Source organism: Parasteatoda tepidariorum, chromosome 4 (genome assembly GCF_982258835.1).
Source record: "Parasteatoda tepidariorum strain Cologne lab strain chromosome 4, Ptep-v5.0, whole genome shotgun sequence".
NCBI lineage: Eukaryota > Metazoa > Arthropoda > Arachnida > Araneae > Theridiidae > Parasteatoda > Parasteatoda tepidariorum.
In genome coordinates this window covers 107,755,938-107,783,183 of record NC_141758.1, presented here as the reverse complement: position 1 = coordinate 107,783,183, position 27,246 = coordinate 107,755,938, and the positions used below count along the sequence as shown (strand labels likewise).

At 30.3% G+C, this 27,246-nt stretch overlaps 1 protein-coding gene across 3 annotated transcripts in view; it reads right to left on the bottom strand.

Annotated features, from left to right (window-relative positions):
- The window catches only part of LOC107442066 (poly(rC)-binding protein 3), a 72,604-nt gene extending 46,009 nt beyond the window's left edge, over positions 1-26,595 (bottom strand). The window contains exon 1 of one of the 3 annotated variants that reach the window (XM_016055529.4): positions 26,404-26,595. Coding sequence is in view for 1 of the 3 variants with exons in the window: in XM_016055527.4 (XP_015911013.1) it covers positions 4,586-4,598 (13 nt within the window). In the remaining 2 variants the exon portion in view is untranslated. Of the gene's footprint in view, positions 1-479; positions 518-4,585; positions 4,685-26,403 lie in introns of those variants that run through there. The other 2 variants (XM_016055527.4, XM_043050977.3) reach the window with 2 other exon arrangements.
- Between the last annotated feature and the right edge of the window lie 651 nt (positions 26,596-27,246).

Genomic DNA, 27,246 nt, shown 5'->3' with positions numbered 1-27,246 from the left:
GGTTCCTATACAGGCTGATCAAAGTGGTCACCCTTCCCCCGCTTACTGACTGCAACCAGTGATGCCTGACTTCGGTGTTCTACTGGGAAACACGTCTTTATGATCAATCCACTTAGCGGGTATGTAATATATTAGCATGTATGTAAATAATTTTCTTATAAATATTTATGGTTATGGTCACGCATTCCTGAGTTAGAAAAAATAAGTTAATAAACTTGCCTAAAATGCAAATAAACGAATAACACGAAAGACCCATCTCCAGTAAAAACAAAGTTAGTTTTACACTTGTAATTTTAAAATTTATTATCATTTCATATGTCAAAAAAGTATCATTTGTTTCTGGAAACATGTTGGTATAGGAAACACCATTTTTTTTTTATCACGCCAAGCCAGCCAAGATAGATTCTTTTTTTTTTTTCCGAGACAAAATTTTTCTTCCCCCTCTTTTTAAACAGGTAGAAATTAAAGAGAAGACTTACCTATGCTGAAACCCAACCCCCGGGAACAGTTCCAAACCACAACAAACGAGAGAAAAAAAGAAGAAAAAAAATGCAGATGCGTAATCCAATTATAGGAACGAATTTGCTGAGTACTTCATTTCATTTCATTTCTGTGGCCTCTTAGGCATGGTAGTAAATAAAAAGACAGAAAAGGAACCTCAATGAAGCGAAGGGAAATACGACACGGAGTAAGCAAGACGGTAAAAATGGAATCTGTGATGAATACCTGAATTGAAAAAAGAAAAAGGTATATCGTCGTTAAAAGAAAAACAATGGAAAACGTAACCTTGGGAAAAAAGCTCTTTGCAATCGTTGCACGCAGAAGATAAGGAAAATTGATCATTATTTGTTTCTACGGTCTTTCGAAGCCACCCATAATAATCTGTAATTAAACAAAACAAAAAATAAAAGGGTACTACTCTATTAAAGTGCTACAGTTTGATACGAGAGACCCATTGTTTTCAGCGAGGCTGGTGCGGAGAAAAAAGGAAAATGACTAGAAATTTAAAAAGTCAAAGCACTCGATTGATACATAACTATAAGTCTATGCAAAGTCAGTATTTTAATAACCTGTTTTTTTCTTTTCTTTTTAACTAAAAAACAAAAATCTAAATATTTTTGCGAACAAAAAACAATTTTTCTAATCATAACCATCCGACCAGCAGGTTCTTAAAATCCACTTTTTAAACATAAATAACATAATTGAATACTAGTGGGTTCCCCCTCTGCTCCCTGACGCTTCCTAACCCGAAAGACTGCTATGCAATCTTACATAAATTGCAAAGCTAACCATGTTCGCTACTAAGTTAAGCCCTTTTAAAATATGTTCTAGAATCGAAATTTAAATTGTAAAATCGTAAGAACTTAAAGCAATTCTTAAAATTAATTTCTCTATAAAAAATTAAAAATTCTCTTTCAATTAAATTAGTAATTTAAAGCATAGAAAAAATGAGTTTAGATAAACCAAGAGTTAAATATAAAGCTTCAATTTCTGATATATATATATATATATATATATATATATGCAAAATGATTCTCAGATTTTACATGATCATGATAAAAGAATTAGTTTCTGACAAAGAACTTTTTTCTTGATTATATTAGCCACCATAAAAGATCTAGAGATTTTTTGGTTTGATTTATAGAGGGTGGAAAATGAAGCCTGAAATGGAGAATACATCTTTATTTTCAATACGAATAGAATAAAAGAAATATTGGTTGCACACACAATTTTTGCATAACACATACAGTTTTTGATTAATTAAATGTTAAACACAGATTTTTAGCTAGTTTCCGCTATCTTTGTTATTTAAAATAACACACAAACACAATGGGGAGAAAAAAAATCGTCACTAAAGACATCACATTGTTATTTAAATTGTTAAAGTCATTGCTTCCGTCGTTTTTAGCAACTTCAAAAAGAATAATATTTCTATCTATATCATAAAAAGATAATTGTTTCGCGCATTCTCATTGGACAGAAAAATCACATGATACTTGATGAAATCGCATGACGATGAATGTGATACAAATAAAAACAATCCAGATATCTATAGGTGTCCTTTGTGTGTTATTACCCTAAAATTAATAAAAGCTGATACGGTGCTTGTCTATAAATTATCCATTTTCTACACATTATACCATTACAATTTATCGACAATTCTTAATATTATTCATTGTCATTATCTTAGAAAGGGACAATTTATAAGAGTGATATTTAGCTACTGTCTTAAAATTATTAATCACAAATTTACATTTATAATAAATTTTATACAAAACTGCGTCCAGTATGCGCATGAGATTTAAATAATGAATAAACAACAAATATTTAAAATTCTAAAGCAACATTAAGAATTCATTCTTTGCACCATTGCTAAAATAATTTTTACGAAAAATATTTGACAAAATTAAAAAAGAATTTCGACGCCCGGTGGCAGAGCGGTAGCGCTTCGCGCTGTCGTGCCACAGGTCCCTGGTTCGATCTTCGGCCCGGGCAAGGTTGACTCAGCCTTTCATCCCTTCAGTGGGTTGATAAATGAGTACCAAGCATGCTTGGGAACTAAACACTGGGGGTTCCGCGTTCGGCTGACCACCTGACCGGAACATCTGCTCCTGCACCCCAGAGCCCAAGGTCAAGAAAACTGAGATGGGCACAGTAGGCCATGGCCCTCTATGGGCTGTCGCGCCACTGAGTTTAGTTTTAAAAAAGAATTTCAAAAACAATTTTTTAACGAAGTCGCATTGATAGTGGAACAAAATTAGTCCATTTTGTCTCCGCAGATCGTGTAAAAACAATAAAGCTTTATAGCATTACATGATAATTAAGATTTTACATAGAATATTTAATGCGTCTAATAATTTGGCAAGGGATGCTAGAATAATAGATCTAAAGAGATACTGGGATATCATTCTAAACACTATTGAAATATATTGCCAAAATAGTGGGATCGTTTAATTGAAATCTTGGGGTTTATGGGTGAAGCAAGTAGGGGGAAGCCTCGTAGCCAGACATTAAAAGTCCCATTGTTTGAGATGTATTTTAAACTGATATCGATGGGAGGATCCTCATTTTAATTTAACTAGTCAGGAAATATTTAAGCCAACGTTTAATTAAAATATTTCTGACCAATCACGATGTCACGTATATATTTAAATAGAGTATTGATTGAAAAGAGGACTTCTCTGCAAAGAACACATGCTAAGTGAAGTATGAAATCTGAAAGAATCAGAGTTAGAAATTCTCTATAAAAAGTGCTGATGGGAAAAAGAAGACTCATTTAAGTTTTTAAAGATTTTCTTTTTAGATTTTTAAAGATTTTTTTTTTTTTGCCAGTGCTAAACAGGGGTAAATGTGAGTCCTACTCTAAAATCCTGAAAATTTCTCGCATTAATGACGCAATTCAAAAAAATCAATGTCTTCATAAATTTAAATCATTGATATTTTCAAAACACGAAATTCTAAATAAATTACATGCAGCATAATTTAAATGAATAATTATGCATAAGTTTACTTTTTATCTCTAATCACATTTTATTATTCTACCAGAAAAAAATATTTACAAATGAAAGAGATGCCAAGTATAAATTCTAGGTCTAATCAAATTAATTACCTAAAGCATTATATATTTATCTATAATTTAAAGTGATAATCAACTTAAAAACAAACTTTTTTTATCACTGATACTAATAATCGAAATTTTCGTTTTTCAACTAGACATATACAAGATGCCACATGAACTAAATTTAATACTGAAAACTTATAGCGATTATACAATATTTAATCTATTTTATTTTATTTTATAACCGTCGTTGAACAGCCGACCTAATTTTGGGTTTATGACCACTAATGTTCAACTCCGTAGTTTTGCAATTTTGAACCAATTCAAAAGGAAAAAAAACTGCTGGATCAGTTTCCACTAGAGGTATGATTTGTTATGGGAACATGGAAGATTTTGTGACTCGACAGATTTAACGTGTAATCAGTCACTACACGGTCACAGTCATTTACTTCACGGGGAGTCTTCGGCTGGCGGGGATCGAACCCACGACCTCTTGGACATAGGACCAGTGCCCTACCAACCAGGCTATCCCGGTTCAATATTTAATCTATTGTAATTAAAACTGCCTCGTAAACTAAAATTTGCTGTTTTAATTTAAATGTTCGTCACAAATAAAATTTTAAAAAAAACTTTACAGCGCTGGCATAAAAATAATAATCTTGACAAAATCAATCCAAATGTAATTTCTTTTCAAAAGTAAAATACTTTGCTGATATCATAAACATGATAGTAATCCAGGAACAAAATCTATGAAGAAACAATCAGTAAGAAAACAAGCTAAGCTAATTTATAGACTAAACAACTCAGAGAGAAAAGAAAATAATCTTTCTCTTTAAAGACTAACAATTAAAACTGAAAAAAAGAAAAATCTGCCTTGGTTGCAGACTGAAAAGCTGTTTACAAAAACGATCTTTTCAATAAAAATAATAAAAAAAACCGTAGTATGACACTAAAGAACTAAGTAACATTTAAATTTACAGTTGAACATGCCACGCTCTTAAATAGTGATTTAATATACATATTTACCAATAAAATTCATAATCCAAATGTAGTTTCTAATTCATTCAGTTCTCAAAGTATGTTTGTAGTACTGTATTGTAAAAGAAAATGAGTTTCCCAGAGAACAATTTGGAGTTGTGAAAACTGATAAGGGAAATCAATGGAAGAAGGAAACAATAGAATGTTCTTATTGAGGGGTTGTGATAAGATTCATAAAATAGAACAATGAATGAATTCGCACACCACATAAATATATTTTTGATGTAGCATATTTAAAACAACTATGTTGACTGAACTTTATAGGAATAACCTTTTAGAAGAAAGGGTTGAATCCGTTTGTATTTTTTCTTTCTCCATCAAATAAATAGTTTTGATATTTATTTTGAAAAATAAAAACCCTTTTATCCTTCAAGTTTTGAAGAAATAAAACACTTTAATTAGTTTTTTTCCCCTTTATAGAACCTGTGTAAGTTGAGCTTTTTTATTTTGGAAAAAAACTTGTTTTTTTACCAATTTTGACTTAAATGCTAAGTTAATCAAGAGCAGTTATGAGATATTCATTTTAGTGAATTGGAAAAAAAAAAAAAGGATAGTCAATAATTGATACGCTAAGCATCATAAATTGAAAATAAAAAAAGCTTGAAATTAAAAAATAAATTAAAAAATTTAAAAAAAAAAGCTTAATCATTTTTTTTCCTTTAAAGAAAATGAAACTTTGATAAACTCGTGCAGGATGAGCTTCTTGTTCGGAAAATTAAACATTTTTTTTTTTTTTTAAATTTTAATACTGCTAAATAAATAAAAGAAGCTTTTGGGACTAAATTTAATTATAACTTATTATTTACACCCATCTCATTCTAACGGGCCTGACAGTAATTGATACGTTAGGTACCCTACATTAAAAATTAAAAAAAAAAATTTAGATAAAAATCATTTAATAGAATGAACAGCATACAGAGATCTAATAAAGCAAGTTCTAATCACTTTCATTCATCCATTCAGAAAGTTCAGCGTAAAAGAATTTTTGGTCGATTATAATTATCCTTATGAAATCATACGATTCTAATTGAAATCAATAACCTTCTGGTTTTTGCAGTTCATATTACAGATTCACGGATATTAAGTTTTCCATTTGCCGATAGTTTCCAGCTGTTAGTATTAGCTGTTTCTTTCTATTTTGTCCGGAAACTAGATCACCCAAGGCATCATCCAAAAATAAAACGCCCATTTGATTTTGAAATAAAAAATAATTTTTTTTATTAAATTTAATACATTTGTAAATAAAATAGCAATTGGTAGTTCTTCTGTTAAAATAATATATGTTCTTCAAGGACTCGATAAGGGAAACTTAACGAGAGAAAACATCACGCTAAAAGGTACAAAAATTTAAGTTTCTCACGTTTTTAAAGAAATTGTGTAAAACCTGAAGTTTTCGCTAAAAAAAAAAAATCTTACAATGTTTCTGTTTTATTAATTTATTAAAACCTCTAAAATTAGGTAATTGTTTACCCCAAAGGTGCCATTTTGTTAAAATAAACTAAATATATAACATTTTATATTTCAAATCTTTTCAATTACTTAAAACATTTGAAAAAATAAGTCTCCCTTCAAGGCGAAACCTTAAACGCTGTTTTTCGAAGCGCTGTCGCCAAGGAAAATAAAAAGCCATTGGAGTTTAAGTGCCTTACACTTGAAGCAATGCGATGATTTTAAACTATATATATAATCTTGCCGTGAAGAATAATCCGGGCTTTAGAGCAGACAAATAACTTAAATATTTTAAAAGTTATTGAACTTTTTTAAAAATCGTCAATTTGGCGACATTTTTCCACCTAGATAAAAATCATCAAAATCACTGCCTTATTCTCAGTTTTTGCAAATTTTTATGAGCCCAAGAAATGCAGCATTGCAGTAAGTTTTTAAATATTAAAAAATTAAACCAGAAACGCTTTTCATTTTCACAAAACTATGGCTTTTCTCCATATTGACGTTTTGCGCCATTTTCAAAATAAACGATTTTAGATTGACAAAACATGACCTAACAGTCATGAGTAACAATTGCAAACTCACAGCAGCATATCATTCAGAGCTTATTATAAGATATTATATACAGAAAGTTTATAATAAGATGGCATATTATTCGTAAAAAAAAAAAAGAAAGAAAAACTGGTAAGGATGTATTTAAACAGATGTTTGAAAACTCACCTCATTGCAGTTCCCAATAAAATTCTAGAAATAGAAATTCTATCAGGGATTTTCAAACAGAAATTACTTATTTATTTAATTGGAGAAATAAGGCACAGTTTTTAAAATTTCATTCTTTGCAAAACAATAATAAACATACAAAATAAATAAACATTCCAAATGCAATAACAGTACGCAGAAATAAAAACCCAGAATAGCTTTAAACTAAAGACAATTTCAGGATTTTAAAAATTAAAGACTAATTAAGTCCGCTGGATAGAAATGTTATTAATACATTAAGTTATTTGAAATCAGTTTTCCAGGTGCTGTTTCCAGAAAATCTAAACAAAAAGAAAGAAAATAGAATAGTTAATTAAAGTTAAACGAAAGCTAATTTTCTATATAAGTAAGCCAATGGCTTAACTTTCCAACACAACATTAGAAATTCAAAACCTAAGAAAATGAGGAATTATCAAGAAGATCTGCGTATTCACATTAATTAAACTTTTAAATTTTAATTAAACATTTAATTAACAAGGAAGTAATTAAAACTTTTTTTAATTAAGTATACTGCAGTTCAGAAACGCGTTTCTAACGATATAAGTTAGCAACAAAATTCAAAGAAATACATTACATATTTATTTAAGTCAATTACTTCCACCTCGTTATTTATAGTAATTAAATTTAGTCTTCGAAAGGAAAAATGAAAACTTTTTAATTATAAAAGTAAGAAATATTTTAGTCCGTCGCTGTTTCCTTGAGATTCCACAAATCTACAAGGAATTGGTTAGCATATTTTTGCAGGAAAGTTATTAACGGCTAATTTCAAGTTCAATTTGAAAGAACAACATAATAATGATAGCGATGGGAATTCTTCGCAGTTAAGTCAATTGTTTTAAAATAATAATTAATATTCCCAATCAATAAGAAGTTTATGAATAAATATTTTTAACGTGCTTTTTGAAAACAATAAAAAAAGTCAGATTTGCGTATACAATTGAAAATGCATAAAATTTATACACAATTTTTATGCCGTACAATGCGAGGCAAGGAAAATAAAAAAGAATTGAAAGAAAGGAGAGAAAAAAAAGAAAATTAATCTAGGAAAATCTTTTGTTGTTGTTTTTACTGCCAATGTTTTCCAATATACAGCAAGCCTGTTGGTTGAAACCAAACGAGTTTAAGGCAGAGGGCGCGTTTTTTGTTTTTTAGTGGCGCCATCTATGGCCGAGAATACGACTTCTGTCACACACATCTCACAACCAGTTTATAGGGCGGATCCATTCATAATTCCATAGAACGTAATTTTGACCAGAACCAGAGAATGAACAATCTCCAAATCAGTACCCCCAGAGGTATTGATTTGTTATGGGAACTTGGAGGTCTTTGTGACCCGACAGATTTAACGTACACTAGTCACCATTTACTACACGAGGATAGAACCCACGACCGCTTGGATATGAGTCCAACGCGCTACCCTGCCAGGAAAATCTTTTAAGATGCATTTACAACCCTAATAAAATCATTTTCAATTACGAATCAAAAATCAGTTGAGTTGGAAAAAAAAGAATAAAATACGAATTAAAGAAAGATTCTTAAAAGGCTCTCACTTTTCCAAGAAAACATAATTTTTTCTACGAATTTCAAGAAAAGTTTACGGAAATTCCCGATTTATTTTAATTTTTGACAAGAACGAAGTACGTTTCTGTGTCTGATTTCGTTACTTAAAATATCGTCTGCATTAATCAATTAGTATATATATTTGCGGTCACCCTTTCAACCTTTAAGATTGAGTCCTAGAACGTGAAGGTCCCATCATTAGATAAAAGGTTATTCTGGGTGGTCCGTTTTTTTTCTTCCTTCATACTGTACATTATTTTTTGGAGGATATAAAAAAGCATTGATCACTTAAATCACAAACATTTGATAATTTCCTTGCATTTCTTAAATCACTGTCGTGAAATGTTTAGATCAGTGGTTTCCAACCTTTTGTGGACCATCACCCCCTTCTTGGGGTTGGCTGACACATATCGCCCCTTTCTCTTTTTGCTCAAAAAACCATTCATTGTTGCTTGTGAGCAACCAAACACTGAAAATATGCTATGTTATTTGATTTTAATATAAATTGTAATGCAAATAATGCACATTTATCCTGTCATTTTTATTAATTAAAAAAAAAATTTGCATCTTTTTTTTTTTTCAAAAAGAAATGATATTTAAAACGGAATAATCAAAACAAAAGTACATTTTTTTAAATTAATATTCTAATGTAATCAAGAAAAAGTTAAAACGTTAACAACTAAAATTTGAGAAAAAAAAATGAAGAGGGAGAAAGTACTTTTACCACTTCAATGACTGCCCTGTGCTTGGTGTATTTCAAGTTAAAGCTTGAATGTCAGGTTTTATGCTCGTCAGATTTAAACACGGGTCTCCTTTGAAGCAAATGTCCAACCTATCTCTTTGATTTGTGAGCAGCTGGAGGACAGAACTAAATCCTCTCTCCACTAAACAGGTTGACGGGAACGAGATGAGAAGCGGCTCAGTTTGTTTCCACAATTGTGGATAAATGTCCATAAGCTTTACCCAAGCTAACTCGTAACCGTATTTTTTAAAGACGACTTAAGCCTCACAGTCATACTTCAAATCTAAAATCTCAGTCTACAAAGAGGAAGTTAGCTTATCCACAACTTCAAAAGAAAAAGGATCGTAAAATCCAATCTGGAATTTCTAATTTCATCAAATCTTTAAATCTTGATTCCATAAGTGATCAAGGTTATCAGTAAAAATTAAGATTTTATTTTCGAGAATCTCGATATCTGCCATTGAACACTTTTTAAGAGTTGGAAATTGCATTAGCTCTTTGCGACCAATGTTTGACTTGTAGATATCAAACTTGGCGATGAATGAAGATATGATTCCCTTAGCCTTGATAATATTCATTTTATTTCCTTGAAGTTTTACTTGGATTTCGTTCATTTTTTCGAAAATATCCGTGAGGTACGCAGTTTCCAACTTGCGTTGCTTCAAACTCTCACTTAAAACAGGATTATGTAGGAGCAGGAATTCGAAATCTTCATCATTTTCATGGCAAAGTTCTCGGAACAAACGGTTATTAGAAGAATTAGCTTTTATTTTATTGATGCCAGAAATAACCAATTTTTCGCAGCCAAAAGTTGACGATGAATGACATAATGAATGGTGAGATAACTTCCGGTACTTTTTTTAAGGTGACCCAGAAACTCAGTATGACAACCAGACATGGTTGGAACACCATCTGTTGCACAAGCACTTACATTTGTGAGGGGAATTTCTTTTACATCAAAATAATATTTGATCAATTAAAAAATCGACGATCCTTTTGTATCTGTGTTCAAAGTTCTTGTAAACAACATTTCCTCGTTAATCTCATTACTCTCATTTATGAATCTCACGTAAGCTAAAACAGCTTTGTTATCTATCACAGTTGATTCATCAATCTGCAACGCAAATTTACCTTCTTTCAGAAATTTGATGAGTTTTGATTCAACGTCGGCGGCCATCTCATCAATACGCTTGGAAACAGTATCAGGAACAGAGTGCCTTATCAGATTCCCGCCTGCGAAACCAAAACGTATGACGAAACTATCCTGCACATGAATTTTTGTTAATTTTTAACTATCATAACCAGGGGTCTGTTTAGAAGAAATTTGGGTCCGTTACGGACCCTTCACAAAATATTTTAACTTAAAAACGGACCCTTCACAAAATGATTTTTCTTTTAATCGGACCCTTCACAAATTTGTTTATCTTCATTATTATTTTGTTAATCGAATAAACCCTTTCCAGGGCAGAAAACAAGAAAGATGGATGTAAAGGAATTAAGTTTTGTCTTCGGCAGACGATTTTTCCATTATTCGTCCGAAATTAATATTCTGCGTTCAGCAGTATAGGCTAAATACGAAATATTTGTACGTTGCATCTCTAATTTAGAAAGAGCAATTGTTGTTTATTTTTTTAAATTTAATTTTTTTAATTACAATTTTACAGTGTTGAGCATAATCTTGTATGTCTGTACAATTTAAAAACTCCTTGAAAAAAATTTTTTTTTTGCAATAACGGACCCCATTTGCACAAATTCATAAAAGCGGACCCTGGTAGAAAGAAAGTGAGTAATGTTTTCACAATTTCACGAAAAACGGACCTTTCACAAAATGTCTGGACAGACCCCTGATAACTCTTTGTTTACACCAGAACCATAGGTTTCATATATATTTTCAATTTCAATCTCAAATGGCTTCTATTATTAATATTATTAGCAATTTTTATCGTTTGAATAGTCGTCGCCCCCTGATCGCCCGCCTGAGGATTATCGCCCCCTTCAGAAGCTCTATCGCCCCCAGTTTGGGAACCACTGGTTTAGATGATCCAAAGAGCTATTTAAAATATATCAAAAAATTCTATTGAAAGAAATGACTCCTATAATACTCCAAGAAATTCCTTATTAACTATATAATGTTTAGATTATCAGTTTTATTGATACAAATGACTCCTACAATAATTCACGCAATTCTTCACTAACTAACAATATGTTTAGATTATCAGTTCTATTGATGCAAATGACTCCTATAATAATCCACGCAATTCTTCACTAACTATTTGACTGACCTCCAGTTAAAATCATTTCGAAAACTTTAACATTTTACGTAATATCCATATTAAATGCATAGGTCACGAAGCTTATAAAAGAAGTCAAATGATTTCTGATGTAGAATGATTTTAAAAACATGATTTCGTGAACAATGACACTACACATATACAAATGCGCTATATCATCCTCTATAATATAAGTAAAAAAAAAAAAAAAACGGTCTTTTGAAAGGGAAAAATCTTCCATAACTCGAAAATGTTCATTCCTTATTTCTTAACAAGTATTTTCATACCGAAAAATTTCCGATATAAAATAAAAACCAAACACGTCGCTATTGTTATCCTTCGAATTTATATCGATACACTGTATTATTATAGGTCAATTTAAATTGTATGATGATGAATTTAGGTTCACGATTGAAATAGACATGCTAACTATTTCTACAAATAAAAAATAATGAATGCAACAAAATAATAATTATGATAAATCACGACAGCTTTTAACGACAATCCGTTCATGAAACCTTGAAAATAAGGAAAAACTTCAACATACAAAAAGAAGCTGTCTAAGAAAACATTTAAGTGCATCTGAAGTAAAAAAATAAATACAATAAAGAACATAAGGTAAAGCATGATAAATAAGGTAAAATAAGCTTTCTAATACGGTTACATCTGTTGATTGAAACTGAATTCAATCGTCAAAGAAGTGAAGCCCGAATGCTGAATAGGCAACGTTATTTAATTTTTAAATTCAAAATAACGGCTGATATTTATTCTACTCTTTCGAGGCATTTGGAATACAAGTACATTTTCGAATCAGAATAAAAAACGAACAAACAGAATAGACAAAATAGAATTTCTTGAGATTTTTTATGACAAAATTATACCAATAAATGCCGCAATTATCCTTTTAAGAAGAAGAACTTAGTATTACTGTACCTTTGTTTTTGAAAATATCTGTTTTTGCGCAATTTACGCCAAATGAATTTTAAAACGTTATCCAAATCTGTTGCCAACAGAGAAAACAAAAATAAAATTAAATTTTAAAAAAACTAAAAACAGACAATATGAACAATATCATTAAAATCATTAACGATCCTCTTTAATTCCCAGACAAACTGGTAGCCATAGATATGAAGCTGTTCGGACTCTGGTGTAACATTATGGTAAGGTGACCATTTTTTTAAACCAGGACAACATGAATTTTGACCAGCCACGCCCAAATTTGATAAATTTTTATCAAAAATTCACCCAACGGCCAATCTGTATACCTAAGTAAATAAACTTTTAGATATCAAAAAATGTTGCGTTTACTTAAACACAAGAAATGTGAAAACTAAAATATGATTTTACTATATAAAAATAAAACATAATAAACATAACATAACATAATCCATACCTAATATAATAACATAATAAAACATAAGGAGTTATTTAATTTAGTTTGTTTTTTTTAAATATTTTTCTGAGGAATGAATTGTTTTTAACAAATTTTTGTTTTCCTGTATATTTTCATAGAATTCCATACAGGTTGCATTAAAATTATTTTTGACAATCAACAAGGATTTCAAAGTTTCCAGTTTCAATTGGGTTTTCTCGCTAGTCCAGATGTTGTTTAATAAAGAAAAAACCCGTTCGGTCGATGCATTAGTTCCTGGCATACAGAGGCAATACTCCACCAATTTGCCAATATTATTTGACACATCATTTTCTTTCAAGGTTTTAAAAATTTCACTCCATCTATCTGATACCGAAACACAATTTTGTTTCCAATGCCCAAGTTTCTCATCTGTGGTGTAGCGCTGAATGAAACAGATTTCATCAAAGAGCTCATCTTCAATTAAATTCATTTCCGGATAATGTTGAATTAAATAGTCACTGTTTACTTGAACCATTTGATGCGTAGGTTTCATGTTTAATGTAATCCAATTAAACTTCTCGATTCCCTCAAAATTGCATTCCCATTCTTCCAGATACTGAAAACATGTACTGTAAAATTCCACCACTTTTTCTTTGAAAATATTCGATTTAACTAAGCCGTCTTCTTCCAGCCTTTTTAAATTTTGTCGAACTTGCAGGGGCAGAAACACACTTGCTATCCTGTCAGCAATTTTGGTTTGAAGGTCCTTATAAATGATATTTGTTTCCAACATAGAAATATCCTGTCCTTCTATCTTTAAAACCGTGTTATGAAACATTGACGACACGTTTTGGAGAAAGAAAAGCCAAGATTCGGTTTCAGGATTCTCAAAATAATTTTTAATAATTGGGTATAATATGAAAAAAACACAACTACTTCGATTTAGTAGGAACAACATATGACGCAATGCTAAACGAATGGAATTTAGTTGTTGTTTATTTAGTTATTGTTATTAGTAGTTGTTGTTATTTGTTTTAGTTGTTGTTGTTTATTTAGTTGTATTTAGTTTCAATAACTTTTCTTTATAATGCAATAAAATCTGGCGAGCAGCTATTTAAACGATCGAACACTTCGTTTGTTTATTTGTGGCTTGAAGTTAGGCTCGCAGAAAATGCCATTCATGGGTTAAATTTAGGAGGAACAACACACTCTGTGACGTAGGCTATATTATACCCAATTGTCGGAGTTTTTTCATTAGACGCAAAATACGATTTTAAAGCAGGAAATATTTCAAACACGCGCTGGTCGTAACGCTAACCACCGCGTAGCACTGTAACCCAAAAGTTTTTTATATTCTATGTCTACAAAATTCTGAGTTGTCATAATGATTATGACAACTCAGAGCCTTAACCCAGCTCGGTTTTCTTCATAAAGAATTTTAATAAAATTATTTGTGCTTAACACTAAACATACCATAACCGGTCAAATGACCGTTTAAGAACTTTTGCGCTTATCATCTTATCGTTTTTGTCACTTTTTTCTAACAATTATATACAGTTAATATTCTATTGTAATTTATTTATTTTTTGTACTTCGTTTGTTTCGAGTAATACTTGCCGTAAACCTATTTCTACAACTACCGGTCATTTGACCGGGAGAACAATTTATTGCTGTATAAGGTTATCAGATCATAAATTACGATGTAATGCGTGTTCAACGTATTGCATTCGATGAGTTGCACATTTCTGCAAAGACTGTTGCGTAGTGAGTTCAATGAGAATAATTGTGAATTCAAATTTCAAGAAAGTACCTAAAATTTTAGATTGGTATTTTTGTGCCAGAAAGAGTGACAAAAACTAAATGTTTTGGTAAGTAGCTTATATTTTATTTGGATAGCTTTACTTCATTTCTAACTAACTGTTAGTTTTTACCCAGAAAAATGTCGAATCAATCAAGACATCATACGTTCTTAGAAGAAATAATATTAATTATAAGAATGATTATAAGAATTACAAAAAATAATCAGAAGAAATATGTTTGCGGAAAATGTACAATGAATTAAAAATTCTTTATTCTTTGTGTTTGTAATACATAAAAATTGGCAATATACAATTTTGTTTAATTATAATTAAGTTTTTGCTAGTTTATTCCCTTCCTAACATCCATATTTCATACATTCAAACAAGAAACATAAAGTGCGATCATTTGACCGATTATGATAGAAATAGGTAGAGATTAAGTGTTGGTATGTTTAGTGTTAAGTATGTATTAAAAAAAAGAATAATTCTGTGCAATTCATAGATGTATAGCAAATGATGCAATTAATTTAGGTTACACTTTTAATCTCATTCTTTGCTTACTTGTTTTATTCTTTGTCTAATTTCAATCTACATGCTTTGAATTTTGTGTAAACTGAAACGTTGGCGAAAGAGTTTGGAACAACACTATTAAGAACTAATTCAAAATGTCGATTTTGTGCCATCTCTATCAAGATCTCATAAAGCGCTACTTTTCATCAACTCGATGAAAGAGAATAAATAGTAAGAGTTCATAAATCATAAACATATTCGAGTAGAGTAAACATTTCGGCAGTGTCCAAAAATATGCATCCACAGTGATAAAGAATCTCATCAGTTTGTTCCCTTCAAGATTAATCCCGACCACACGCACCCGTTCGCGGATTATTTCCCCTAGCGCATTTATTCATATATAAATATAACGCGTTGATGAAGGAACAGAATTTTTTTTTTTTTTTTTTTTTTTTAATAAACTGTAAACAAACATCCCACATCTGAAGGAAGATTGCCATGTGGCAAAGAACACTTGGAAAGAAAGTTAGATGAAAGCGTTGGTAATTCTACCCTTCATGCAGCTTAAGCTGTAGAAAGCAATAATTATCAAGGGTCATTTAGGGGTAATTTAGATGCATAAACAATTCCTTAAGAATATTCTACTTCAAATTTTATAAACTGAATTGTCACATAAATTTTGTTTCATACAAAAATTTAATCCTAAAACTAACTTATTACAATAAAAGTCCCAATTAATTTTTTTTAAATTATCGCATGCAGTTTTCAATGATTTTTCTAAAATTTTAAATAAATAATTTTGTAATTAATTTTAAATTGTTCCACAAAGTTTGTTTGACTCCACTGAATATTTATTAAGTTAAAGCAAAAAAAAAATTTTTTGTGAAAATGTTATGTCCATAAATATGTAATCAGGTTTACAAAACTTTTTACGTTTATAACAACTAAAGTAATCGATACAAGTTACAAGATTACTGCTTGATTTTTCTAGGATAGGGTGATCAAAAATACTTGTTTTCTTTCGTAATTTATTGTCGGTCCCCAAACCCCTGAAAGCTTTAAATCTTATTGCTTAATATGAAAAATTGCATGAACTAAAAATCTCTGAAGTAATCCTTTACGTATTTCTAGATATATTAAGAAAAATGTCAAAAATTCGAAGTGTCTCTTCCATTATTTTTGGGTAGTGTATGTTACCTTCAAAATACAGCTTTTCAACATTCACTTTCTTTAAATGGTTTTCCAGAGAAAACAAAAATATTTCTATGATAGCAATTTAATTTACTAATTACTAGTCACTAAATTAGTCAATAAAGCCCCAAGTTTGATCTCAGAAATTTTACAAAAGGAGAAAGGAAACTAGTTTACTCATACCTTGGCCACCAAGATAAACTTTATTTGCCAAGACACATACTGAAATTGTTCCAAAATTTTCCTCCTACATATGTCGTTTGTATAGTTCGAAAATATCGAAATGTGATTACCATTCCAAGAAAGATTTGGTACTTTTCGGTTTGCCGGGTGCAAACAAAAAAGTCATCAAAAAATATAGACCTCCTACAATTTTTTTTAATAAATTTTACTATTTCACTTATTTATTTTTTATGAATGTTAACAAAAGTAAAACAATTAAGTTTAAAAAAAATATGGAATTTCTTTGCGTCCAGTTGTCTTTATTTTATAACGGCGTTGAACATCAGACCCTATTTTTGGGTTTAAGACTACTGATGTTCAACTTCGTAGCCTTGTAATTTCGAACCCAAACCAGAAGACAAGGGAAATCCTGGATCCAGCATTGGGAGAAATTTGCCTTTGTGGAGGATTTTTTGATAGAACTAACCCGCACTTGAGTTACATGGAGAGGAAGATCACGAGTACCTTCCACGGTTAGCCTGACGGTAAAGGGACTCTAACCCATGATCCGTCAACCACTGAGGATACTTCACGTCAGCACTGTGATCGGTGCAAGCCGGATGCGGACCAGCCATCGCAGGGAATTAAACCCGGTTCACCTCATTGAAAGGCGAACGCTTTATTCCCTGAGCCACTGCGGATCTTTGCGCCCAGTTAACCTCAAAATACCAAAGTTATCAATAAATTGTGATCAGATTTCCAGTTTTTTTTTATTATTTTCAAGTTAAAGAGTTGCACCGCCCTCAGTTGAAAACAGTTTTGAGCTAAAACCAGAAACTTATATAAGAAAAATTCTCAGTCACACGAATTTGCAGCAAAGATGGATTTTGTAACCTTAATTCTGTCTAATGGACCGAGATAGCCCAGTTATCAGGGCGCTGAACACGAATTTGTGAGAACAGGAGTTAAAATCCAGCTGGCCGAAGATTCCCCGTGACTGACGCACGTTAAATCTGCCGGGTCACTAAGTCATCCATGTTCCCATAACAAAACAATACCTTTGAGGGTACTGAATCGAAGATTGATCGCTCTCTGGTTCAGGCCAAATTTACGATCTGTAGACGAATGAATGAATGTATGAATGGATCCGTCCATTACACGGGTATGACAGAAGTCAAATTCTTAGCCATAGATGGCGCCACTGGAACACAAGAACAATCACACACTCTCTGCCTTAATAGCAGAAGACGACGACAACGATTCTGTCAGTCTAAACTCTGTAATTATTTACAAAAATACTTTATGCGAGACATGTTATAGATTAATATGTTCCCCTTATTCTTAGATAAGAAAAAAAGTGAAGCAAAAAATTATGTATTTTTTTAGTAAGATTTATTGATAAAATTGTAATAAACAAAGTTTTTTTCAATGGTGGAAAAATATTAAAATAACACAACAGCTATTAAAAAACGAATTGCTCGATAAAATAAGACACAAGGATGCAGTAATATTATTTGACGGAAATTTAAAAAAAAAATAATAAACAGACTAAGTGATTCCGGAATATTTTGTATTATGTCAGCTTGCAAAATACTTATTCCACGTGTAGTAAAATAGGAGCCTGAGCACACAGACAGTGCTGAGAATAAGTAAATTGCGTCAAATGTCGTACTTTATTTTTGAGAAAATGTTTACTTAATCGAAATGAAACTGCAGAATAGTATAAATAACATTCGTAAATTGTTAGCCAGAGCGAACACTGCGGTCATTTTGTTAAATTTTTTAGTTTCACAATAGCATGGGTCGTGACGAATTTTCTTTGTAAAACTACATTTATTAAAATATAATGTAATTGTTTGCATTTCTTTATTTTCATCCCGAGCTTACAAAACATTTTTTTTTTTTAAGGAATGGCAGTATACCTACATAATATTTGTTTTAAATGTTAAGTAAAACAAGCAATATAAAAAAAAAATTTAAAGTCAATTCCTACGTAGGTCAACAGAGAAATATTTTAGTTATTTTTTATTAAATAAGTACTATTTTTTCTCCCATATAAACTAAAATCAATTAATTGAATTTAATGAATGAATTAATGCTTGAAAAAACTGTATTAACATCATCCACTACAAGTTTTAAAAAAATGTATTTAAACTTGAGTGGATAAATAAAAAGTATTTTATTGGCGTTTGAAAATTTAAACAAGATATAGGAGAGAACATGAACTAATAGTAGGAATTGAATAAATATGGTGCACGTAAACAATATTTTCTAATCAATAATTATAAATCAATGAATTCTCACTCTATTAAACACGATATATATTGTTTTGCAACGCATAGGAACTTGAAATTACGATGGTGCGTAGAGAAATGTGAACGATGAAATTAAATTAACATTTCATTGTGAGAATTATTTACAATTATACTTGTAGTAAAAAATAACTAACTGGCAGTACACAAAAAATTTTCAGGGGTTGAAATTCAAGGTGCTGAAGGAACCATTTTGAATTGTTAACAGAACACGAACTTTGGCTTGAACTTTCAATTTGTTCGAAAGTTATTAAAGATTTACGAGCATTTTTTATCACTTCTTTTCCTTTTTCGGCTTTTTAAAACTTCATAATTTTCTTTTTTTTTTGTAAATTTTATTTATTTATTTATTTTTTGCAGAGCAAGACTTATAAGACTTTAGAAACTTGACTACGAAGATGTGAAGAAAAAATATAATTAGAGTAGAATGGAATAAAAAAAATAAAATTTGATAATTAGTTCGAAACTTCGACTTGAAGAAAGAAATTAAGAAAAAAAAAACAAAAACAAGTAGACCGTAGAAATGCAATTCATCATCATCAGCATAGGCACGACAGCCCTCTGTGAGCCTGGGCCTTCCTCAGAAGCCCTTCTCCCAGAAACTGATTTCCAGTTCTTCACTTTTAGGATGGCAAAATCCTCATCCACACAGTCTTTCCATCTTTTTTTGGGCCTTCCCCATGGCCTTTTATTGGAGGGGGTTGCATTAAAGACTCTTAATGCTGTTCGTTCTGGGCTCATTCTCCACTACATGACCGGCCCATCTCATTCTACTTAGTTTAATAGATTTAATGATATCATCACTATTAAAGATGTTATATATTTCAAAATTATATCTTTTTCTCCAGTTGTTGTTATCGAGGATAGCACGAAAGATGGTTCGTAGGACCTTCCTTTCGATTCTTCCTTTCGCTAATAACTTCTCTTTCCTCTTTGTTAAGTCCTATTAATACTGTCATATGCCGCCTTAAAATCCACAAATATATGATGGGACTCTATTCCAAATTCTCTACATTTCACCAAAGTTTGTCGTAGGGTGAGGATTTGGTCAACTGTGGACCTTCCTTAGCGGAAGCCACGCTGATAATCACCAATGACGCTGTCTACAATGGGAGACAGACGTTCAAATAGGATATTTGAGAAGACCTTATAGGCGACGCATAACAAACTTATTCCTCTATAATTGTGACAGTCCAATACATCCCCTCTTTTTATGTATTGGACATAGAATACTCAACTTCCATTCAGTAGGCAATATCTCTCTCTCTCCCAACTAGATAGAATAATTTTCCAGACGTTGTTTACGATAGCGTTCCACCCATACATTATGCAATTACTAAGTTTAAATTTGATGTGTTAAAAATATTTTCGGTGTGTTTGAAATTATTAATAATATATGTTAGTATTTGGAATATAAGTTTCAATATATTCAATTAGAAGGAAAAAAAATAATAAAAATAACGTTACTTTTGAACAGAAAATCTTTGATTTTTATGAAAAATGGTTTCGAATTTCGCAATGGGAAGTAAGTTTAATTAAACCAAATGAGAAAATTTGAGTAATTACTTTTTGACTCCCATTATTTTTTCTGATTTTATTATAAATCCAAGTCATGTTTTTTTTTTTTTTTTTTGGACATTTATAATTAACAATGGTTTTTAAGATCCCGATACATTTATTACAATATTACGACTCGTGAGTCGCGCATTTAATTTACCACTTTTTGCCAAGCTTCAATTTTGCTAATTTCGTCATAAATCTAAATATTTTTTTTTAAAGACACTTATTGTTACGTTCTTGCAAGTGATTTTGAAAATCTCGTATTTTTACTTTACTAAGACACGCAAGTTTCGAAATCGAACATTTAAATAACCACTTTTTGAAGGGCTTTGATTTTGCCGATTTCATCGCAAATCCAAGTTATTTTTCAACCATTTTTTTTCCCCCGACAGTTTTTGCGCTGCATTCCCACGTGCTTTCTAAAATTCCGAATTCTATTACGACTTGCGAATTATAAATCGCGCATTTAAATAATTACTTGAAGTAAGCGCGAATTCATGTAGATTTCATTGTAAGTTTATTTTAATCCGTTATTTTAACTACGATATTTTTACGACATGAGAGTTTTTAATCGCGCATTTAAATAATCATTTTATGATACTATTTATTTGAGCATATTTCATCTTAAATATATGTTACTTTTACCTCATCGCCATGCATTTGGACGGGTCATCAAGAATTCCGATATTTTGATACTATGTTATCACAACAATGAAAAAAATCGAAAAGCGAATTTTTAAACTACTCACTGTTTGTAATTTTGTTTTAATTTTCTGGTTGCTTCTATGATTTTTTCAGGTAAAAATAAAAAAACTCTTTTTTTTTAAAAATTCATAAGACATTTAATGATTCAAGAAATAGTAATTATATAGCATAATACCAAATAAATATTGAGTTTTAATAAGTACTATAATAGTTTTGTTTTAAATTTTGCTTAAATCCTATAAATTTTCTTTAATTAAAACATCTAGTGAAAATTTATATTATTCTTTAAAATATGCATGCAGCTTTATTTACACTTTTGTTCTGTGAGTATAATTTTTTTTTTTGTTAGAGTTTATAGTATCTCGTTTCTCCATATACTATATTATATATATATAAATAAAAAGGCAACAAACAAAAAGTTTAAAAAAATATCAGCTTTTTTTAATTTGTGAATGAATTCTAATAACAGGGTATCTGCTACACTTTAGATTTTCAAATTCATGACTTTCCATGACTAAATTCCAAGAATTTTTCATAACTTAACGAAGTTACTATTTTCTCCAACAAAAACACAACAATAAATTTAAAAAAGCATTATAATAACCTTAATTGAAATGATATGTAGAACCAAAACTGATATACTCCGCTCCTTCATATGTATAGATTTTAAATTTAAAAAACAGAGTAAGGAAAGAGTTGAAGCAATAAAATAGCTGAAAAAAATACAAAATCAAATAATTTTTTCTTTCTTTTCTTCAGCAGAATTATATTCTAAAGATACTTTTCTTGTTCATTTGAAAGGACAGAAATACTCCTGATTTTTCTGTTTTCATTTTGGAATTTAAAAAAAAAAATCGCCAATGACTAGCTTGCTTCAGCTAGGATTTTAAAATAATAAAATAAAAAAATATATAAATAACATAAATTCTGAAATCACAGAAGTTTAAAAGATAATTCGCTCTAGAAATTATGTTTTTTTCATTCATTTTTGAAAGAACACCATAATTTTTAAAGAACATGATAAAAACCTTTCATATTTTAATAAAATATGACTGAGTGAGGATTTTGTTACATATTCAGATATTCAGAACACCATGAAATTGGTGGGAGGGGTAAATTCCATTTTAAAAATTAGATTTTTCCGTGACCTAAATCCATGACTCATGTTTAAAAAAAAAAAAACAGTTAAAATCATGACAAATTTTGTGCAATACCGAAATTCATGACTTTCCATGATTTATCATGACTTTCCAGGCGTGCAGATACCCTGTAATAATTAAAAGTATCTAATTTTCTAAAAACATGTTTATACTGATAAAAATATTTAGTGCTTAGAACACCAATTTCAATATAAAAATGATCATTATTTGCTGCCAACATGACTAAATATGCGTGAGGCCCTTCATTAGTCAACCTGATGTGCAAGTGACCCTTCACTCAAAAAGATTATGCAACCTCCAGAATACTATTTTTTTAGATATACTATTTATAGAATATATTTTTATAGATGCACCTCTTGAATACCATTTATATCTTTTTTAAAAACCATAAATATGTTGCATCAAATGAAATTTGAGCTCCTACACAAAAAGCAGGGCTGCAAAAAATCTGGGTTTTTCATGTTTTATTGGGTTTTCTGCAAAAGAGCGGGCAGGGATAAGTACCGTATTTTAAAAAAGCTTATATTAATATTAATAAGTAAGTTTAATTTTGAAAATTGACTTAACTTATAGGTAATTAAAGTTAATAATCAATACAAATAAATTGTCTGAAAAAGGTTTCTTTTGACATCACGATACAAAATGCTATATGTACTCACATAGATCACACATTTGAAACTTATTTTAACACAAGATTACTTTTTATTTATATTTTAATCTTAAAAAACGTTTGAGGAATTTTTTCTATTTATTTATTTACTTTGTGTGCATAGAAAGCAAATCAAAGGCACTAACTAATCAATGGCCATACAGTCAAATCTAGATTGTATTATAATGCTGATGATTTATAATGTATTTCCTCTGTCTGTGTTTATTTTGAATCAAAATCCATATGAAATTACTTTTATTGTAGTATGATTTATACTCAAATTATTCTGATTTTTATATGAAACCTATACATTTTTCTTCATGAATTCCACAAATAATTTTTCTTTCTAGATTGTTGTTGGTTTTTTCCCCATAGATTCATTCTTTTAGGCTAGACTACATAATATATTTTAATAAAATAGCTTTTTATTATAACAGAGGATAAAAAAAGAAATCAATTTTATAAAAACTCACTTTAGGGTGGGTTTTTTGCAACCCTGACAGAAAATGTTTGAAAAAATATTAAATATTAAAGTAATTTTGTTAAGGTAAACAACTAATGAAATGTAGGTAGATTTACATCGCACTAGAGTTGCACAATGGGCTATGTCGACACTTATGAAATGTAATTTAATATTTGCATTAAAGCAAAATTAAGAAAAATTAATTCAATTCGTTCAGATCTATTTTTAGGAATTAAGATTTGCTTTCCACATTAGCATCAATGTTAAAAGCAAGTCCTTTTCAGGAAGCAGTTCAGGCCTGGTATGATACAATATTACATTACATAATATTTCAAGCATTAAAATTGATTAGCATATTATGTAAAATAAGATATTTCTTTTTAAATATTTAAACTTATGAGCAGTGTCACAAGAATTTGACATAAAATTATCAATGCAAACAATTGATGACGCTAAAGAAAAGAAAAAAAATTATAGGGTGACCTGGGGTAATTCACGATCACTCTGTTTCTGGGGTAAATAATGATCACATAAGTTTTATTTAAAAAAATAATTTTTTTTTTAAATTTGAGACATGGACAGGAATGCTTGTACACTTTACTAATGTATAACTACATTTACTTAATAACAGTTGTTTGTTTAATCTAACAAAATAAGTATCTTTTAAAATGCTTTCTGTATTTTCCATTTCAAAGATGAGTTTCAAAATGTGCACATTTCTGCAAAGATCCCCCTCCTTCTCTTAATAATAAATATATTGAGTTACTTTCTTTTTTTTATATATAAAAATAGTGTAGGCTTTTGCTTAATTATTTCACATCTACTGTAAACATTATAATTGATTGTAGGAAACTATATCAAATGTTGCCCCCTACAGATGGGGTAATTATTGATCACTGGGGTAATTCCTGATAATTTTCATTTCTTCTTATAAATAGTATAAAAAATAGCTAATAAATAGTCAATTGTCTTTTCTTAAATAACAGTTCATATTTATTAAGTGGAACAACTATAAAATATATTTTAACTATAATCACAAAATTTGTTTTTAACTGTATACAAGAAAAATGTGTTCTGATATGCACCATTTCTAGCCTGTCTTACCTTGCTTCTGTCTTAAATTTATGTGTGTACATTGTTAGAATAATTTTTAAGTTGATAAATTAACCTAAAATAAATATGGTGAGAAGTTATAAGCTTAGAAAGGATACTAAGCTTCTAGAAAGAAAAAATAGTGAATTTTTTTTAATGATTGAAAATGAAAATTTCAGTGTGAGAGCTGCTGCCAGAGCTGAAGTGTTAATCTTTATTCCTGATTTTAAATAAACAGTTTTATTAGCTGCTTAAACATAACTTTTTGGTTTATTTGTTTGATCTTAATGTCTTATTTGTTAATTACCATTGTATAGTTATTTTTAAACAGCCCATTTACTATAAGAACTGGTGGTCAGTAATTACCCCAGAAATGATCAGAATTTACCCCAGAATTGATCAAGAGATGGGGTAATTCCTGATCACTAAAAATTTAAAATCTTTTAAATTCTAATTAGATTTTTAAACAAAAGAAGGTAGCATAGGACTCATCTCATATAGCCTCAAACTTCCAGAAAATATTAAAATTCTATCTTGAATAGTTTTTTCACAAAATAGATGTTTGCATTTTTTGATCAGGAATTACCCCAGGTCACCCTAAACAAAATATGCAATTGCCTTTTAAGCATTTAAATAGCTCTCCAGCATTTGTATTCTTAAATGGCAATTACAGTAATAAAATATGTTAACATATTAAGTAATATAAACTAATTTTTAAATAACAAAATTTATTAGTTTTGCAATATGCATTTGACATCAAACTAAGTTTATCCTTTTCAGAGCAGACGCAGAGTAAACTGACATTTTAAGCATTCAATTAGCTTTCCAGCATTAACGTGTTTACTATAAAAGCCTTAATTGAGGGCCGGGATAACCTGGTTGGTAGGGCACTGGGCCCATGTCCAAGAGTTCGTGGATTTGATCCCAGGCCCTCCATGAAGACTCCAATCTTATAACTACCAAAAAGTTTTCTTTATAATATTCAAAATTATTAGATACATTTCACATAACAGGGATATTTTTACATCGTGATCTGTTGCAGCAACTAAAATCGTGAATGTCATAAATGGATTTTAAACTTGCAAATTTAAAAAAAAACCTGAAAATTATTGGCCGGGGCTGGCTACGAATTATACCCTTCGAGTTGGTATCCTTCTATAAAATTTTTTTTTTAGTTTCTCGAGGGTCACTGCCAGGAAGTTGCCACTGCTCAGTGATTATTCTGCTACAGATCATGAAACGAAATCTTCCCAACTTAAAATTAAAGTTTCTCATTATCAATGCAAACAGTTAATGGCAGTAAAAAAAAAAAAAAAAAAATTTGCAGACAAGCTATTCAATTGCATTTAAAGCAAACATTTAGCTTTCCAACCTATGAATGCTTAAAATGAAATTTTAGCATTATTAATGTTTATTAGATTCAGCATTGTCAATGTTGATTTCAATATTCAAATTAATTAGTTGCGAAAGATACATTTGACAAACAATTAAGTTTATATGTTTCAATGCAAACAGCTGATGACAATAATAATAATACTGTAATTACCTTGAACCCCTGCTTACTTACCCTGCTAAGTATAAAAAGCTCGAGTTCGAGCTTTAAAATCCATTAGCATAATATAAGCTATTATTTTAATATTCAAGTTAATTAGCTTTGTTAGATGCATTTTACAAAGAATTAAGTTTATGTTTTCATTGCCGAACAGTTTAAAAACCAAAATTAGAACAATAAAAACAAGAGTTAGATGATGATGAAAATAGACACCATTTCTAGCATACAAATTTAGCAAACTGATTGTTCAAAAACAATAAACAAATCATAAGCATTTAAAATATCATTTAAAAAAAAAACATATTTGCAATATGTACTGCGTTTTCAGAAACACCTGATGCTTTACTAATAGGACTTTGAATGAATACCCAAACTTTATGCCAGAATCTAAAAGATTTTCGTCAAAAACGCAGGTTATAAGATAAGCAAATGCAGTTGATTAAACTAAACAACCAAATTCAAAAAAAGAAGAAAAAAAAACTTAATGTATAAAAATGAAAAAATGAGATTTCTAACTCACCAAAAAGTACAATTTACATAAAAGTGAATCCTATGTGTTTCATTGTTTTCGGCACATGAGTTTCATATGTTTTTAATTTCTGTTACTGTTACACTAACACACGGGAGATTCGAAACCAATTTCTCTAATGCTCCAAACAGCGGAGATCATCACGGAAAACTAGTCTCTTTTTTTCTGCTCTTTTCTCCTTTTCATTTCACTTCACACAAGATAAAATATAAATCTAAGTTGACATTTCTGAACTCCGTAGCCGAGAAATATTGCTGTTTCACCAAAAACTTTACCTATGGCAGCATTTCGTATGCTTTCACCATAAGCGTGAGGATAGACTTAGGAAAAGGAAGAACATTAGTTTCTGTCCTTATTTTCAAATAGATTCGAAACTTATAAGTTAAGAAACTGAGAAGTCCATTAAACATAGTTTTAAAAGAAAGCGTCTTGGAAATTATACAATTTATTTTAACAATTAAATATGAAAATTAATATGGAAGGGGAAAATATCGTAGTACCTTCGCATACAACTGAAAAAAGGAGGAAAGGGATGAGGATCAAGACATGGAACCGGTCTTCTCGACAGATGGCACTTTGGAGCGTTAACGCTCGAAAGTGCCATCTGTCACACAATTGTGATCGCGAATAAACCTGGCTGTTTCTTCGAGATGTTCTAAATAACATTATCCTAAATATGGTCACCGAAGTCAAGCATCACTGGCTGCGGTCAGTGTGCGGGTGGGTGACCCACTTGGATCAGTCTGCGTAGGGACCGAGGGTGTGCGGTATTGGTCCTCGTTAAACTGTGCTACCGTAAAGTGCTCGACTTCGCGTGCAGGTCGTTGGGCTACC